Raw genomic sequence first — 19,802 nt, 5'->3', positions numbered from 1 at the left:
ATTTCAGACTTTCCGACCAGTTCTGTGAACTTAATAGACATGTCATTACTTCTGACTTTGCGCTGTAAATCATTTTTTGCCACATCGACTTCTCCGCGGCTGTTAGCTCCCTCCATCACTGCTCTTTGAATTCCGGCGGGAAGCCATGACAAAAAGCACTGATGGCTTCTGGGACGGCTGGGTCGTGTAGTTATTTTTTAATTGCATTACATTGTAGGCGTATTAAAAGGAAACTACAAAATGGTGCATTTACTTTTTTCTTTTTTTGTCGTCTTTGCTATTGGTTGATTCAAGCTCCCGTCTGCTCCAACCAACCATCCATCACCTACCAAACAAATCCCGTGATTAATAGCAAAGATGACTCCCATCCTGCAGGAATCCCACGGGAATCCCGTGACCCGTGGGATTCCCGAAAAAATGTCAGCCTCTAGTCTGGAACCACTGCAGACATCCAGGTTTCTGTGAGGCAAATAATGCAGCAGTCACTTGTTTCTTGTTGGTATGAGATACATGCCCGCAGTTCGCAAAGTTTGTTGTCCAGTGACTGAACGTTAGCCAGGAAAATGGATGGGAGAGGAGGTCGGAGGGGATGACGTCTGAGTCTGACAAAGCTCTCTTCCCTCTTTTCCGGTGGCGTTTCCTCGGTCGCGCCCGTGCAGCCCAGACAAAGGGCTCTGATGCAGTGTCTGTAAACAAAGCGCCAGCATTCAAGAACTCAAATTCCGGTTTGCATTCCGCGACGTAGGAACCAATGTTTAGAAGCGTGTGTCTGTCGTAGACAGTTATACAAACAACATCCAACATGTAGAACAACAAAAAAACTAATAAAACAAACGAAAAACTGCAAAGTTTACTCGGAGCTCGCAACACGGCCGCCATGCTCGGAGCCATCTTGGAACCACCAATAACATACGTCTGTTTTATTTGCTAGACAACACGTCACAAGTATTACAGAAGTTAATATTGACAAAATAAAAGACCTATTAAAAGATTTAGTCTAGATTTAGACTAGACTTAGATTAGTGTGAGTGGTTAATTAAAATAAAAACAAACAACACTTTTTTTTTTTCCAACAAGAACTTTTGTTTAGACGAAAAAAATCGTATAGACTAACCTCTTTTTAAAGTAGAAAAACATTGGTCTAATGTTTAAACAGGTAGAACGTTTTCACCAATTAAGAAATGGTGTATATTTATTAAAAACGTTACTTTAATTCTTTTAACATACATTTAAATCCATTTCGTGCTGGTCTCTTCTCTATCGTTAGAGGGGCAGGGCTGTAGGCATGGCTTGATCGTTAGAGGGGCAGGACTGTAGGCGTGGCTTGACCGAAGCTCTCCTGAGCTCATTCTGAGTTTGACAGCAGCGCGTGAGATTGATTCGACGGATAAGCTCTGCCGTGGGATGTTATTTCTTTTGTTTAACTTTTTTCTGCCGGTGTGACAAAACGCTAACTTTTCCTGATTTGTATCATTGAAAAACTACCGTTTGCTTTACGTTCGCTTCTTTTTTTTGTTCTAGTTTGAGGTAAGATACAAATGCAAAAAACTCTGTAACCTAGTTTTCTTTTCTAACTGCTAACAAACTCTAACACCTTTTTAAATTGTAATGTTACAAGCTTTGACTCTCACGAGTTGTTTATTTTAGATAGATACTGTAGATAGATAATCAGTAACCTAGTTTTCTTTTTTAATTCGTAAAACTTTAACACCTTTTTAAATTGTTTTAACAACTCTTAAATACATACCTTGAACCTTTTTTACCCTTTTCCGAGTACAAAAAAAGATCATTACACTGTTTCTATTTCGTCTATGTTTATAACCTTTTTCTTGAAATGCATTGTGTATGTAAACCTTAATAAAAACTTCCCGTATACCATTTTCACGTTTTCACATTTTAAAGTTTAAAGCACATAGTTTTGAACAGTTTTCAAATTGCCACACACACAAAAACACTTTTCCCTCCCGCCAAATTCCTTTTAGGTTCATAAAAAGGTCACACACGGAGGCTGTACAGGTAGGGGTGGGGGGGGGTCCAAACAGATGTCTTTTATGACTCTCATCAATCAAATTTTTGACCATAAGCCACCCTATATTCTCTCTGGCACTTTTCCCTGTTCAGATATCAGTGCTTTTATTGGTCCCTTTACGATCGGATATCTTTATTGGCTACTGAAGTGCTGTCAAAGGTTTGAATATCAATTCAAATTGTGGGTGTACTCAGTAACGAACTATGGTTTAAAAGTAACGAAGTAGATTATTTTGCTTAATTTGTGTTCAAGTACAAGTAAAAGTACAGCTTTAAAAATACACTCAAAAAAGTACAAGTACCCGAAAAAACTATTTAATTACTGTAACGTGAGTAGTTGTAATTCGTTACCTCCACCACTGAAGGTACGTTTCCCCTTTTGGTGAGCTTGTGTCTTTCCCTTGACAGACTCCGCTCTGCCATCCCTGAAGGTGTTGACTACCCAGTCCATGTGTGTAATCTCCACATGCCTACTAGCCTAATTTTGCTTTGGCTTGTTTTACTGATGTGGCTGACTACCAAAATTCAAGTTGCATGTTGCAACCTTATGCTCTAAGTGCTTTTCGCTGAATAGTGAATGAATAGTGTATTTAGATATTTTATCATAGCAATGTTAAGTAATAAACAACAACAAAATTAAAATGAACCATTTATTAAAGTCACTAGATTTTTAATAGAAATAACATCTGCAACCCAGACTTTCAAGTGTCAAATTGCTTAAAAGACTATAAAATAATCCATGACATGAGCAGTTCATATTGTTAGTGCATTAACCATTTTTACAAATGAATGGCATATTTCACAAACCTAGATTACAATTACTAATTTAAACAACTGTATACATTTAAACCACATGAAAAAGACAAAAACAAGTTAGCACATTTTACTACTGTAATGCTAATGTTCTTCACGGATGGGTGTGCAACCAGAGAAAAAGCTGTTTTTGAAATTATTTAGACCTCTCTTTTTACTCCGGAGAAAGCTGGAAGTGCTGTTCATCACTTCAGAGTCATCACTGTCACTCTCGTTGTCAGCAGGAACTGGTTTCTTTTCAAGCTTCAGATCTGCAGGCAGGTGCCCCATGTCTCCAATCTCCTTCTCATGGTACAACAAAAAAAGTGTTTGACTTTAGCACACACAGAAATGAAAGCCTGTCATTTATTCCCAATAATTTTCATGACATCCCAAACCAGTATTATATTTTCTAGGTAAAATAAAATAGTGTTCAAGATAAAGAAAAATATATATATTTTTAAACATTCTGTATATATATCATGTTGGCTTAAGAAGATAATGTGGTATTAAATCTTATCATGCAGCCATCTACACGGCAAGTAAATCACTGTCATATGCAACTCAGTTTTGAGCTAGGCGACTAAATGTCTATCATTATCCCATTACTAATAAATTGCCAGATTTCACTTGTCATCGTTTGAGCTAGGGTAAGTAAAAGTTTAGCACAGATAAATTTTCAATTGCCTACACATGAACACTGAGCATTTAAAAATTCTAGTTTATTTCTATAGAATATGAGGTTTATTTCTAGTTATTAAGATATCACTTATTTGAAAATTTGCTTAAATTTTTTTTGGAGATGTGAGCTAGAGGGCATCCATGGTCATTTAGCATACCAGCAGAGAACAGCCTCATCTAAGCCAGTTCTTGTGGCTTCTTCGTCTCTGGTTAAACGTGATATAATTTGTTCTGGGTATATAAAACGGCAATTGTCTCAATGTATTATTTGTAAATAAATTTCATAACTTCTGAATAATACAGAATTCCTAAAAGAATTTGGAGAATTCCTCTCAGACCTATTGGTTACCGCTGATAAAGTGCTAATTTTCGGAGATTTTAACATTCATATTGATAATACAAATGATGCATTAGGACTTGCGTTTACAAACTTATTAAACTGTTTTGGAGTAAAGCAAAATGTCACCGGGCCCACTCATCGTTTTAATCATACGCTAGATTTAATTATATCGCATGGAATCGATGACATAGATATCGTACCTCAAAGTGATGATGTTACTGACCATTTCCTTGTATCGTGCATTTTGCATATTGATAATAGTAACTATATAGCTTCGCGTTATCGTCCGGGCAGAACTATTGTTCCAGCCACCAAAGACAGATTCGCAAATAACCTGCCTGATTTATCTCAACTGCTCTGTGTACCCATAAATACGCATGAACTGGACAAAATGACTGGCAACATGGGCACTATCTTCTCTAATACATTAGAAGCTGTTGCCCCCATCAAATTGAAAAAGGTTAGAGAAAAACGTACTGTGCCATGGTACAACACTAATACCCACTCTCTCAAGAAAGAAACTCGTAGTCTTGAGCGCAAATGGAGAAAAACTTGGAAGTTTTTAGAATTGCGTGGAAAAACAGTATGTCCAGCTATAGACAGGCTCTAAAAACTGCCAGGGCCGAGCATATCCACAAACTCATATAAAAACACCAAAACAATCCAAGGTTTTTATTTAGCACAGTGGCTAGATTAACAAATAACCAGACGCCACCCGATCTAAATATTCCCTCACAGTTAAATAGTAATGACTTTATGAATTTCTTCACTGATAAAATAGATAACATCAGAAATACAATAACAAATGTAGATTCCACAGCATCTAATATTTTAGTTTTATCCATCGCACCCAAAGATAAACTGCAGTGCTTTACAACTATAGGACAGGAAGAGCTAAATAAACTTATCACTGCATCTAAACCAACAACATGTTTATTAGATCCTGTACCCACTAAATTACTGAAAGAGTTGTTACCTGTAGCAGAAAAAAAAACGATTCTCAATATTATTAACTCGTCGTTAACTTTAGGTCACGTCCCAAAAACCATTCAAGCTGGCGGTTATTAAGCCTCTTATTAAGAAACCACAACTAGATCCTAGTGAACTGGCAAATTACAGACCCATTTCAAATCTTCCCTTTATGTCTAAAATTTTAGAAAAAGTTGAGTCTGCTCAATTGTACTCCTACCTGCAAAAAAATGATCTCTATGAAGAATTTCATTCGGGTTTCAGGCCCCATCATAGCACAGAAACTGCACTTGTTAAAATTACAAATGACTTGCTTCTTGCTTCAGATCAAGGCTGCATCTCATTGCTAGTTTTACTTGATCTTAGTGCTGCGTTCGAACACCATAGATCACGACATACTCATAGATAGATTACAAAACTATAAAGGTATCCAAGGGCAGGCTTTAAGATGGTTTAGATCCTACCTGTCCAATCGCTACCACTTTGTTTATCTAAATGGGGAGTCATCTCATTTATCACCAGTAAAATATAGAGTGCCACAAGGATCTGTCCTAGGTCCTCTGCTATTTTCAATATACATGTTGCCCCTTGGTAATATCATTAGAAAATACGGGATTAGTTTCCACTGTTATGCTGATGATACTCAACTATATATCTCAACAAGACCAGATGAAACTTTAAAACTATCTAAGCTAACAGAGTGTGTTAAAAATGTAAAAGATTGGATGACCAATAATTTTCTCCTATTAAATTCAGATATTACAGAGATATGACCAGAAAACATCACACAGAATCTCGTAGACTACAATTTGCAATTAGACGGATGTACTGTTACTTCCTCTACTGTCAAAATTCTGGGTGTTATATTAGACAGTAACTTGTCTTTTGACAATCATATTTCCCATGTTACAAAAACAGCATTCTTCCATCTTAGAAACATTGCCAAGCTACGAAACAAGTTACCTGTTCCTGATGCAGAAAAGCTAGTTCATGCATTCATGACCTCTAGACTGGACTATTGTAATGCACTTCTAGGTGTTTGTCCTGCATCCTCAATAAACAAGCTACAGGTAGTCCAAAATGCAGCGGCTAGAGTCCTTACCAGGTCAAGAAAATATGATCATATTACCCCAATTTTACAGTCTCTGCACTGGCTACCTATTAATTTCCGTATCAGTTACAAAATATTATTACTTACTTATAAGGCCCTTAATGGAAGAACTAGTCTTCTACCACGCTACAACCCATCACGCTCCCTAAGGTCACAAAACGCTGGACTTTTGATAGTACCTAGGATAGCAAAGTCCACTAAAGGAGGTAGAGCTTTTTCGCATTTGGCTCCCAGACTCTGGAATAGCCTTCCTGATAATGTTCGGGGCTCAGACACACTTTCTCTGTTTAAATCAAGATTAAAAACACACCTCTTTGGCCAAGCATTCAAATAATGCATCTCATAATTTTGGACTGCAGTTATATCTGATCAAATGCGCATTATTATTCTTTAACTTGGGTTAAACTAATTAATTTTACTTGGCTGGAACAGCAGCTACGCTAATTATGTCTCTATTTGTTTCTCTGTTTTGCCACGGGATTTACACAAGCTCCAGTCTGGATCCAGTCTGGATCCAGAACACCTGAGAAGAGATGATGCCAACCCCTCAGAGGACCTCAGATGATGCTAACCCAGAGACAACATACAGAACTACCACATTTTGCTATAAGTTTGATTGCATAATTGCTGTTAATAGTGTTAATCGTCTGTTTGTTTACGTCTTTAATTGATTTTTCTGAACATTTCTGCCGTATACACAAACTGACAGTCACCACTGATAAGCTACTACTAAATATTGTAGAAACTTAATTTTCTGTAAAGTTGCTTTGCAATGATCTGTATCGTAAAAAGCGCTATACAAATAAACTTGAATTGAATTGAATAACTTCGCATTTTTATTTGGCTTTAATGCATTTTTTTGCAATCAAAATGACAAAATGCCCGTAATTTCCATAATTTCGTGGAAAGTTTGTGATGTTATTTTTATAATTAGGATACCACATTTACCATATGCATGACACTATAGATCTACAATAGTCATACATGACAAAAAAAAAAAAAGGTTCGGGTACAACATGCTACAGAAGTTGAATCATATATAAAAACACTGCACAGTCTTCACTGTGTGAATTAAATATTCTGATCCGTATTAAATCTGCATGTGTACAGCTATCCACTGTAATTATAACTGTAATTACTGTTATATATTTACACCTGTTAAACCAACCCAATTATCTGTAAGGGGCTGTAAGGTATTTCTGAGGGAGGGGCTTCATAATCAGAATCAGAAAGAGCTTTATTGGCATGTATTGGGCATACAAGGAATTTGTTTTAGTGACATAAGCTTCCAGTACACAGAGACAACAACACACAGACAAAAAAAAAAAAATATTGCAAATAAATAAACTGTATAAACAGTTGTGCTATAGATGATAATGGAATAGAATTGAGTAAGAAGCGAGTAAGATGCAGGGGTGTACTAGGATATGGCACATTTTTATTGCATAAGTGGGGAACATTTAACTGTTCATGAGGTAGATTGCCTGGGGGAAGAAACTGTTCTTGTGCCTGGCTGTCCTGGTAAAACCAGGAAATCATCTGCGTGTTTATCGAAGAAGGGGCAAAGCGGTGTAGAATAAAGGTAAATTATGTGAAATAAAAAATTTTTTTGTTTGTTTTTTTAAACAAAGCATTAACACGTTAGGCCCTCATTGCACTAGTGCGTTTCCGTTTTAAAACATATAACTTTTGCTACAGTTACGCCTATTGTTTACACTACTCCGGCATTTTTTACCCTCGAAAACAGAGACTTCTGAAAATGCTGCAGACTCGTTTTAGTTTGTAAACTACAGGGTTGCTTTTCAGTGTAAACTGACCAAAACGGAGACTTTCGAAAACGATGGCATGGCTGCCCACATTCGCTCTGCGTACCCTTGACGACCGTGTAAACAATAACAATCATGCTCATTCTTGTACCCATAGATATGTATAGGCAGATACCCCATTCGAACACTCCAAGCAAGTAGACACATCTGCCATCTAAATAATAGGGAATCTACGTATACATAGCTATGGTTGTACCAGCATGAATGGTCTCATGACATGCTTTTTCGGTTGTGTAGTGTAGACAGATAGTTTCTGAAATGCAGCGGAAACGCCAGGGTAGACAAGGATAGTTTTCATTCTAAAACGTCCTTTTTTTAAAACGAAAACACACTAGTGTAAACAGGGCCTTAGACTACACCCCATAAACACAATCAAGCCTAGAAAGAAAAACCCCAGTCAATCACCCCTTTAAGATATTTTTGAGAATCAATGATTTAAGCTTCACCCAGACTTAAATTGTCAAGTTGTAGTTTAAAAACTACATGTTTAACAACTTTCTTTTAAAATTATTATTGGTTTGGATAAAAGTGTCTGCTAAAATCATAAATGTAAATGTAATGTATTGCCTGAAGCATTGAAGCATGAGTAAACAAACACATGTAGAGACGTGATTGTGCATTCATAGAAACATTTAACAGCACAAGAACTGGTCAGCGCTACCCTGTAATTTAGTAATAAATAGCTTGTGTAATGAATAGCTAAAATTATTTTTTTTAGTAACAAGGTGGTAATGTCACTATTTTTGAGGGGGGGGGGTAATAAAGTTAGAGCTCCAGTGGAAGACCGTGACTTGATCTAAAACAACCAGAAAACACACTACTCATATCTGCATTTGTGATTTTTTTAAACACAAAACCTGCACCACCTGCTAAACATGCATACTTCGCACAGACTGGCTCACTGTATTACATGACAGAATAATTGTTGAGTCCTTTTTAGTTCACAGCACAAGTTTGCCAAAAATGTGGTTGTGAATCCAGAAAATGTATGAGTATGACCTCATTTATAGAATGTGGTTGTCACTCCATTATCCTAAATAACCTAATTAAACAACTTAAATGTATATTAAAACAATTGCATGGAAGACTTAGATACAGGATTGACAATCGTATTCTGTTGCTATGTAAACAAAGTCAAATAAATATACGTCATTTTAAACACCTCCTCCTTTACACATTTGTTCCTTCTGCCCCACTTCCTTCCCTTTACTCAGCTCACTCAGAATAATACTAATATCAAAATGTCTCAGACTAGTACAATGGTCTCATGTACAAAGAAATAGACTAAAAAAAAAAAATGTTCAGAGATATTTTCAGAGAAATTACCTGTTGTTCCTCAACAGAGTACGAAGTCTGCTGGTCTTTGATCCTAGCCAATGCACCTTCCAACTGTCATTTTATGCATCCATTTGGAGAATGTTTATTTTGGTCTTTGTGCTCAAGAAAAGGTTTCAAAAGAATTATATTTTATGTAAATATGTAACCAGATATATTTCATTCAGTCAGGTACAGTAGGTGGACAACCAAAATGGACAACAAAAATACCGCCGCATGTACCGCCGCCACAGCGTTAACTGCAAGTCAGTCGCATGTTAAAGTTATTTGCAAAACTACCACCAGGTGGCGCAAAGGCACGCGTTGCAAACTGACTGTAATTGTAAAATTTTGGTTTGTAAACGGAGATGAAACGAGGAAGTAAAACAACAATAACATTATAATATAACATTGTAACATACTTAAAAACCATTAGAAAAAAAAAATAAAATAAAACCCAAAACACAAAGTATCCATCCTAAAGCCAACGCAACAAAAAATAAAATAAATACATATACACAAAAGCTCTAAATGAAAACTATCCATAATAAACAAACAATTCTTAATAAATATATATATATATATATATATATATATACACACACACACACACACACACATTGACACATATACACACAGATTAAAAGGTAAATGTTTTCATTTCAGTTTGTTCTTGGCAAAAAAAAAAAAAAAATCCTTCAGGTTCCATATGCAAAACGAAATGAGAACGGTCTAGCATTTAGAAATAATTCTTATTAACTCTGCTGTTATTATTTTTCAAACTGCTAACACTTTGCAGTTTCACATTATGCCTTTACTGTGTATATTAAAATATAGTATTATCTGTTTCAGCTGTTTGATCGCGCTGGTGCCTCAAGCACATATATTCATTGGAAACAGCACAGCCGTTCACCGTGCCATTCGGCGTGAGTAGCCACTTTGGCATATTTTTGCTCATTATGATTTTTTTCCGTCGATACTGAAACACGCGTGAACTATAAAGCCTATTTTACCTAATAAATAATAGTTCAGCTTCAAAATGCCCAACATCACGAATATGGAAACGTTTGTATTTGTCCGGAATGAAAGAGGTAAGCCCAACCTTACATTATGTTTCGCTTTAAATTATTATTATTTGTTTTTGTTTGTTTATAGCTAAGCCTATATTATTAAATACTGCAATTATATTTATCCATTAGAATTATATATTTTTAATTCTTGTTCTGTTCTGATAGTTAAATTTAAAGGATTTGTTTTAAAGTGAGGGGAACTAAAAAATATCCTGTTGGTACATTATTACATTATTAGGCCTGCCGTTATTATTTCTGAATGTAATAAAATGCGACTTATACATGACATTTTTTTCCCCCTCTCAAAAACGTAATTTATTTTTAGCGTGTTTTTAAAAAAACATGCAGCAAACGAAAATAGGTGATTAATCGGTTAGGTTTTGTTACTGTGGGTTAATCTAGACTATGTTGTTAACTATTTACAAGTTTCATGTTTGTGTTTATCCCATTTTTTTTCTCCATTGCATCTGAAAATTACTTTAAGAAACAAAAAAGCCTCCTCCTCCCTAAAAATTGTGCATGCACATTCACTTTGTGCGCTCTGGCGCAGAACCTGCCTGCTGCGTTGCTTATCTGTGGACAATTTATTTTTGTTTGTATGTTTGACAAAGGTTTTATACAGGAATTGCTCATTTTAAAAAACAATCAAATTATATTGTTAGTTTCATAGTAACATGTAATCAAGGTCTTCAGTTAGCTACTATACAAGATACAAATTCATTTAGGATATTTAACATGCACTGTGACATTTTCACCCGTTTCAAATTATAAACTCCTTGAGATTTTAAAGTCAGTTTAATAGTATTGAGATTCAAGTTAAATCTAGTATATATATAAAAAATAAAAAAAAACTGAAGGTTTATGAAACGTCAGTCAATAAAGCATTTTTTTTAAACAATGGCACTTAAAGTTTTGAAGTAAAACATTATTTCAACCATATAGCCTGTGAATGAATAAAAATGCATACTTTTCAATGAAAGAACAATTAAAGAGTGTAGGTTGCTTCTTGTGTTTGGATTGATACTTCAATATAATGAGGTCCAAGTTTAAGAAAAGCCAACACTAGGTTTTTGTTTGTTTGTTTTTTTCAATGTATTTTTCTCTCTCTCTATTTAACAGCATTAATTTACAAAGAAATTTGTCTTCCTTCAGGTAGACTGAATGTTTTCCTGCCTTGCTAAATGTTGGGCTCTTGATAAATAAGTTGCATTCGCCCAAACTGATTTAGTAAAATCAAAACTTGTGGACTTTGAACCTGGGTGCAATTAGTGCGGGTTGCGTTCGCTGTGAAGCGGGAGCAGCTGGCAGAGTATTCATATTTCAACCCAGCAGCATGACAACACGTAGGAATCCTCTTGGTGCTCTCGATTAGCCAAAATATATCAGGCCCGGGTTTTATATATATATATATATATATACAGACACCCACATATATAAATGATAAGCATTTAAACACTATAATAAACACACAAGAATTATCTGCCTGATGACACGGTTATTTTTATTATTGCGAAGTGAGATGAATGAAGAGCGTGTCTGGAGAAGGGAAGTTTTGTTTATCAAGTTAGTGATTTTAACAACACAGGCTCAAATCCCGGGTTGTTGTTGTTTTTTTCTCTATTTATATATAATAAAATTATATATAAAATGATTAATACAAATGTCCTCTGCAGATGGCTGGTTTATGTTACACAATAATTTTTTTTTAAACAGAGCGTGTCCATTTTACACTATAACCAGTAGCGACTGAATTCAGTCCAGGGTTGGGGTTTGGGGGTAGTTCTGTATAGCTTGTGGGGGTTGAAAAATAAAGGTGTGAATCTCTTGCTCTTTCATATGGACAGTGTCTGATGAGGGTTTCAAAGTTGCAGAGCAGGTTTATGCAAATTGTTTTCATGCATCGTTGAGTTTGGCTTTTGCAATTTTTGAAACTGAATAGGCCTAAAGAGTATTACATACAATATAATATGTTTTGTTTTTATCGCAGGAGAGGTGAGGCACTTCTGAGAGAGAGACAAAGAAATTGGCGAAAGAGACATGCATCTGCCAAAGAGACAAAAACTTTTGTTCTTAATGTAGGCCTATAGCCTATGCTGCTTTGTACTATTTTCAGTTTTAATTGTACGCAGCAATGCTGCAGTCATTTTGGCAATGCAAATGTAAAAATATTTTGCGACATTAAAAGTATATTGAGAGAACATTTTGTAGACTTTCTGTGATTTACAATGCACAAACCAGAAGCAACAATATCTGCAGAATGGAGAAGGGTTGACCATTCTCAAAACATAAAATATCAATTTTATTTCATTTTCGTTTTTGTGTTTCAGAGGAAAAATCAAAGATAAGGCATCTCTCCATTACGGACCGTTCTTAAAGCAGAACGTGTATAAAATGCTTTAAAAATTTTAACAGATGTCTAGAGGGTATTTAATAGGTCTGCCCCTCACGTAAGATTTTTCTAGTTACTACTAGTTGTTCATTTAAGTCATTATTCAACTTATCGCACATTTATATTAAATTAACGGTCTAATCAATAATGAGCCTTAATATATTCCGCGCTCAAGCACACACATTAAGTTTGCCACAAAGCACAGGCAGAAGTAGCCTAATAATTGTGAAAAAGGAGACATTTTAATTATTTATTAATAAACTAATGTTTTCTTGTCGGCTGCAAGATGACATTCACGGTGCTGACTCTCATCTCCACAGGATGCGCATAATCAGGGAGTATTTGCTTTCATTTTGAATTGGTTTGTTTAAAAGAAGACATTTCAAGATTTCTGTAGATAAATTTCTCATGTATGTAAGGCACCCCAGTTTTAAGTTATTTCATTATTAGGAGGGGGGGGGGGGGGTTGATCACGAGGGCGCTTCCCTGTCATGCATGCACATCAGTTGTCAGCACAAACACTTGAATATGAATAGTAAAAGAGCACATTTCTTTTAGGTTACAGTATGGGATACGCATTAAAAATAAATCTTCACAAGTCTACAACCGAGACAGATGCGGTTATAACCTGTAAATTAAAGGCTATTTGACGTTTTAAAATGATCTAATGGCTGATGCCGCTCCAATTCATTGATTTTGATTGTTTTTATAAATCTCTTTTACATTAAATAATTAAGATACAAAGCAGGTTAAGTTAGATATTATTGTACAAATAACTATAAAATGCTATAGACTGCGAATAAGATTGCAGTTTCACATTTTGAATATGCATTACAAAGTTAATTATTTTTTACATGCAATGATACAAAATAAAACCATAAGATTTGTAATGAAGAAAAGATATGTAGACAAATAAGAATAAATGTTGTGCGTCACACTCAGCTTCATGCACGTTGTGTAAATCTTGCACTGATATGCACCTGATATTTTAAGGAATAGAATACACTCCTGCATTTAAATGCGGCTGCAAGTTTTTTTTTTTTTTTTTGAGTTTTAATTAAATTGTATGAAAGCAAGTAAAGATGGCTCCCTTTAAAATCACTGAAGTTGTCAATTAATGAAGCTCTTTTTTACATCATGTGCACTTTGTTGATTATAATGAGAACCTTAGTTTAAACATGAGGACATTTTATTAATCCATCCATTCTTTTCAGTTTCAATGATTTAGCTAAATCGTGGCCAGGTTTAATTTATTCGTTTCTTGTTTTAGTTTGGCCTAAATAATGGGAGCGAAATTATTCAGTGCCTTACATTTTACTAAAATAATGGAAATAATTTATAAAACAGGCAATAGTTTTTTAATCAGTGTACAGACAGATATCTTTTCCCCAAGTAATTATCGGTCAAAATAAATGACACGTAACGAATAAAGTATGTGCGTGTTTTATTCTGTTTTATTCATTCTAAGAAACGAATATAACTTAAGTAGGCTACTAAAGTTTCATCTGTGAATATTAAATATTTTAACTACAGTGTTTTTCTTTTCCTCTGACTGCAGCCGTCAAATGTACCACACCAGCCAGGCAAAGCTGACGGCTATTTGCGAAAATGTGCTTTGATGCATTTGTTTGATAACTTGTGGTTAAAGCACCACTCAGCGGTCAAAAGCTGCAAATGCACTTTGCAGATGTGGCGGCGGCGCTCGCAGCGGTAGAAAGCACACTCTGGTTGGCCACCTACTGTATGTATATTTTCCTCTTGGACGACTACACACTGGCATTTGATATTATTCTGACTTATTCTGAAACGATTGGCTCTAACAGATTTTGTTAAATCTGTATCCAGGGTTAGAGGGGTCATCGGATGCAAAATTCACTTTTACATGTTGTTTGAACATAAATGTGTGTTGGCAGTGTTAGTACACATCCACCCTATAATGATAAAAAATCCACCCAGTGTTTTTTTTAATCCCTGTGAGTAATATCCCCTTTCTCAAATCAAGCTCTTCTCAGATACTTGGCTGTGTGATGTCACACAGATCCAGGCCCCTCCCATGATTGTTGATTGACACTGGTGTTTTACCTTAGACCTGCCCTGAGTGAGCTGTCATCAGACCACCATTGTTTCGACGACAGAGCAGAATGTGTCCTAAGCGTTTGAGGCGTTTTGTTGTTGTAAGTAATAATGAATACAGCAGTCCTCATTTACTCCCAACCTCTGAGCCACTGAAGACACAGTGAATTACCTTTGGTTTTGAAGGGAATGCACCCCCTATCTACTTAACCTGATAACCCACACCTCGACGCTGGCGTCAATGTTTATGAATAGATTAAATGAAAAGGGACATAATTAAACTTGACAAACTATATATTATTCTAAAGGTCTAAGCTTCAAGCATCGACAATAGATCACTGTTTTTCAGTGGAAAGCTTAATAAGGAATGTATTTGCTAAATTTGTGTAAGCAGTACACATAAAAACATGCATAATAAAAATGCAGTACGTACCAGATTCATCCTAATAACGAGTCAAAAACGCATCCACTGCTGTAAATCCCGGTTTAGTTAGAAAGGCAAGGGTCCACTGAACAACACCCCATAGACCACTTTTAGTCCAACGAAACAATAATGTTGTAATATGGATGGTTATTCCTTTGTTTACGTCACATTTCTTCGGGAAGAGTTATTGTTTGTATCCATTATGAAGTTACTTGTGCTCAAAAAAACCGCGTCTTGGTAGTAAAAAACAACATGGATTTGTAGCATACAGTGTCACAAACAGAATGAGACCATCCACAAAAAAAAAAAGTCCAAAATCTCTTTTCAACATTAATAATAATAAATGTTTTTTTTTAGTAACAAATCAGAATATTAGAATGATTTCTGAAGGATCGTGTGATAGGAGTAATGATGCTAAAAATTCAGCTTTGATTTTTCCTAATAAACTGTTTAAATGCACTCGCAAGTGAATCTCAAGTTATTTTGTGGTATAATTAAATATATTCTTAATAAACTACAAACAAAAATATACAGTAGGTGGACATCCAAAACGTTGCTTCTACCGCCGCTCGTACCGCCGCCACGGCGTCTGCAAAGTGCATTTGCAGCTTTTGACCGCTGAGTGGCGCTTTAATCACAAGTTTTCAAACAAGCGCATCAAAGCACATTTTTGCAAATAGACGACCGCTTTGCCTCGTTGATGTGTTACATTTGAAGGCTGCAGTCAGGGAAAATGAAAGAAAAACACTATAGTTAAAATATTTAATATTCACAGATGAAAGTTTGGTAATTATGAAGTTATGTGCATTTCTTAGAATGAATTCAAGCAGGATAAATGTCAAGCCTGTGCCTGAGCCTGTGCTTATATTTTCTCTAAGCTACACAGTATTACACCATATTTTAGATTTGACACATTTAATAGGTGTGCAGTATTATTTATATAAAATGAATTATGTGTTATATTATTCAAAATAAATTGTGGTTTACTTTGCATCAGAGCATTAAAAGTGGTAGCCTATTTTAGTGAGCTAGGCTACATGGATTTATATGCAAAATGTCAATATTCTCATATATTAGGCCTATATTTTAATTTATATTTTAAAATTCCTTTAATAAAACAACATGCATTTTTGTTATTCGTTACCTGTCCTTTATTTTGACAGACAACTTCTTGGGAAAATATATTTGTCTGTACACTGATTAAGAAATTGTTGCGTGTTTTATAAATTTACTTTCTTTATTTTAGTAAAACGTGAGGCACTGTATAATTTAAAACTCGTTCCCATTATTTAGACCTAATTAAAACAAGAAACGAATAAATTAAACCTGCACGATTTAGCTAAATCACTGAAATTCTAAAGAATGGACAGATTAATAAAACGTCCTCACGATTAAACTCAAGTTCTCTCATTATAATCACCAAAGTGCAAATGATGTAAAAAAGAGCTTCATTAATAGACAACTTCAGTGATTTTAAAAAGGGCATGCACCGTTACTTGCTTACATAGAATTTAAGTAAAAAAAAAAAAAAAAATTGCAGCCGCATTTAAATGCAGGTGTGTAAAAATGTCTGTGTGCAAGATTTGCGCGGCGCGAGTGATGCTGAGTACATGAGCAGCATTATTCTTATTTGTTTTATCTTCATTACAAATCTTGTGCTTGGTTTTATTTTGGATAATTGCAAATGTAAAAAACCTGCGATTAGTTTGAATAATGACAAATTTACGTTGTAATGCATATAGCAAAATGTGAATAATTATTCATATTTAAGTGTTTGTGCGAAAATTATTAATCCGCATTCATGACAGGGAGGTGCCCTCTAGATCACTTGAATTTTTTCCTGATAATGAATTAACTTAAAATTGTGGTGTCTCACATACATGATAAATATATCTACAGAAAGCTTGAAATGTCTTTTAAACGAATCAATTCAGAACGAAATCTGTGAAGGTTGTATTTCTCTTTTAAAGGCGCGTCCATGTGGAGAGAGTCAGCACTGTGAATTTCATCTTGCAGCCGACAAGAAAACATTTGTTTATTAATAAATAATTAAAATGTCTCCTTTTTTACAATTATTGGGCTACTTCTGCCTGTGCTTTGGGGGAACTTAATGCATGTGCTTGAGCGCGAAATATATTAAGGCTCATTATGGATTATAGATGTAAATGTAATATAAACCTGCGATTAGTTGAATAATGACAAATGAACGACTAGTAACTAGAAAAATCTTACATGGGAGGCAGAATAGCTAATAGTTTTTAAAGCATTTTATACGTGTTTGCATAAATTCTTCTTTCAGAACGGTCTAAAAACTAAATATTCCTCAAAAACAAAAAAACCAAAAAAAGAAAATTGTAGACTTCAGTTCGAAAATTGAAATAAAATTAATTTTTTTTGGAGAATCAGGCCAACCCTTCCAGCACCATCTGCAGATATTGTTGCTTCTGGTTTGTTTGCATTGTAAAAGAGATGAGACAAACTACAGGAGCGAGGTAGCCGCCTGGCCGGGTGGTGCAGTGACAACAACAGAAGACGGAGATTGTTGTTGACTTCAGGAGGAGCGCAACACTCAGCATGTTCCTCTGAAACCAAGTTCAAATAAAAGTTGCCGGAAGAGTAATAATTAATAATCTCACTGTCTCCAAAAACTGCTTCAAAATGTTTTTTTTTCGGATCATGAAAACAGCTTAATCCATCTGGTAACGCATGTGTATCTTGAGCCCTTTGTCACTTTGTCCCAAATCTAAAAAAGCCTAAAAATATTTTTATCTGCACTTTGTTCAACTATCATAGATGCGCTCATACTGATGTCTTTTCTATTATGACTCTGTTTGGGATTTAGAAAAACATAAAGAGATGGTTCAATATATTGGTTATGAAAAGGCTACATTCTGTGAGAATTTATATTTCATAGTCTAAAAAAAATATTGTTTAGACGAAACAAAAAAAAATTAACGCAACAGAATAAAATTGCGAATTTATTTATTTATTTATTTTTTTTTGAGTTAAGGCAACTTCCTCTGAAGTTATAATAACTAATAAACTATATTGCGCTATACATTAGTCAACATTTAAAGTGGATCAAAACCTTTCTTCAAAGTTTGCCCTAAAACCAAAATGACGAGTCCTATCTAAACCTGTTCTGCAAGTTTGATACCATCATAAGACACTGTCCATATGAAAGACCAAGAGATTCACACATTTATATCAACCCCCACAAGCTATACAGAACTAACCCCCAGCCCCCCCTCCAGCTGAACTGAACTCGGTCTGTTTTTTTGGCTGTGAGGAACGGTGTGTTGTCATGTTACTGGGTTGAAACATGCCTGCACTCACAGCAGCCCTACTCTTTTTATTCATTATTTTCCCGCAGCCCATATTATTGTTTTCACAAGACCATAATAATAACAAATTATCAATTGATAATTAATCATTATTTTACGAAAATCATTGTTATTTGTGAATGTAGCGTTTGCGGAAGGCTTTAAGACCAAGCAGAGTCCTCCATCAGCTGCTCCCGCTTCACAGCGCGCGGGACTCGCGCAAACTGCACCCAGCTTCAAAGTCGGCAAGTTTTGATTTAACTAAATCAATTTGAGCGAATACAACTTACTGATCATGAGCCCAACATTTAGCAAGGCAGGAAAACATTCAGTCTACCTGGAGGAAGATGTATTTCATTGTAAGTTAATGCTGTTAAATAGAGAGTTAAATGGAGAGAGAGAGAGAGAAATAAAAAAAACCCGTGTTGGCTATTCCTAAACTTGGAGCTCATTATATTGAAGTACAAATCCAAACACCAGAAGCAAACTCTCAGTGTTCTTTTATTAAAAAGTATGCATTTTGTTTATTCACAGGCTATATGGTTGAAATAATATTTTAGTTCAAAACTTTAAATGCCATTGTTTAAAAAAAATGCTTCATTGGCTAACGTTTCATAGACCTTCAGTTGTTATGCTTTAAAATTCCATAACATTTGTAATTTCACAGTATTTTCACCTCGTAAATCACTAACCTTTAAAGTCACAATTCTATAATGGTCAAATTTACTCAGGCCGATGGCACTTTTAATTACATTAAGGTTTTTTTTTTTTTTTTTTTTTTTGAATAATTGTAGCTTACATAAATAGGTGAAGCAAAACAAATATGAATAATATTTGGATTGTCCCTTAATTTTTCCCTTATTTTCTTAAAGAATAAACACTTAATTTCTACAAGAATAAACATGATAACATTATTAAATTTAAATTAAATTAAATTTAAATTTATGCATTTAGCAGACGCTTTTATCCAAAGCGACTTACAGTGCATTCAGGCTATCAATTTTTACCTACAATGTTTTTACAAAAACCTAACACACAACCACTCTCTAGTCAACGCAATGCTCTACCACTTGAGCTACAGGAGCACATTACTAATTCATAGAAATAATTTAAGCAATTAAAACCTGATAACATATTATTAATTGATAGAAATAATTTAAGCATTTAAAACCTTTTTTTTAAAAACTTGAACTTCAATACTATTAAACTGACTTTAAAAATCTCAAGGAGTTTATAAGTTAAAAAGGGTAAAATGTCACAGTGCATGTTAAATAGCCTAAATGAACTTGTGTTAACAATATAATTAGAACTAACAATATAATTAGATTTTTTTTTTAAATGAACAATTCCTGTATAAAATGGACAGCAACCTTTATATCAAACATTTTTAAATCGTCCACAGCTGAGCAACGCGCGAGGCAGGTTGAGCGTGCGAAGTGAATGTGCTGCACAAAGTCATTTT

The 19,802-nt window shown here is 34.9% G+C and overlaps 1 protein-coding gene across 2 annotated transcripts in view; it reads right to left on the bottom strand.

Annotated features, from left to right (window-relative positions):
* Nucleotides 1-2,664: 2,664 nt before the first annotated feature.
* Nucleotides 2,665-19,802, bottom strand: part of kif4 (kinesin family member 4) — a 233,219-nt gene continuing 216,081 nt past the window's right edge. The window contains exon 31 of one of the 2 annotated variants that reach the window (XM_042748267.1): nucleotides 2,665-3,126. In XM_042748267.1, the coding sequence (XP_042604201.1) occupies nucleotides 2,926-3,126 (201 nt within the window). In that variant the 3' untranslated portion in view covers nucleotides 2,665-2,925. The remainder of the gene's footprint in view (nucleotides 3,127-19,802) is intronic. The other variant, XM_042748268.1, reaches the window with a different exon arrangement.

The sequence above is a fragment of the Cyprinus carpio genome, chromosome B21 (genome assembly GCF_018340385.1).
Source record: "Cyprinus carpio isolate SPL01 chromosome B21, ASM1834038v1, whole genome shotgun sequence".
NCBI classification, from domain to species: Eukaryota; Metazoa; Chordata; class Actinopteri; order Cypriniformes; family Cyprinidae; genus Cyprinus; species Cyprinus carpio.
This window is presented reverse-complemented; position numbering and strand designations above follow the sequence as displayed.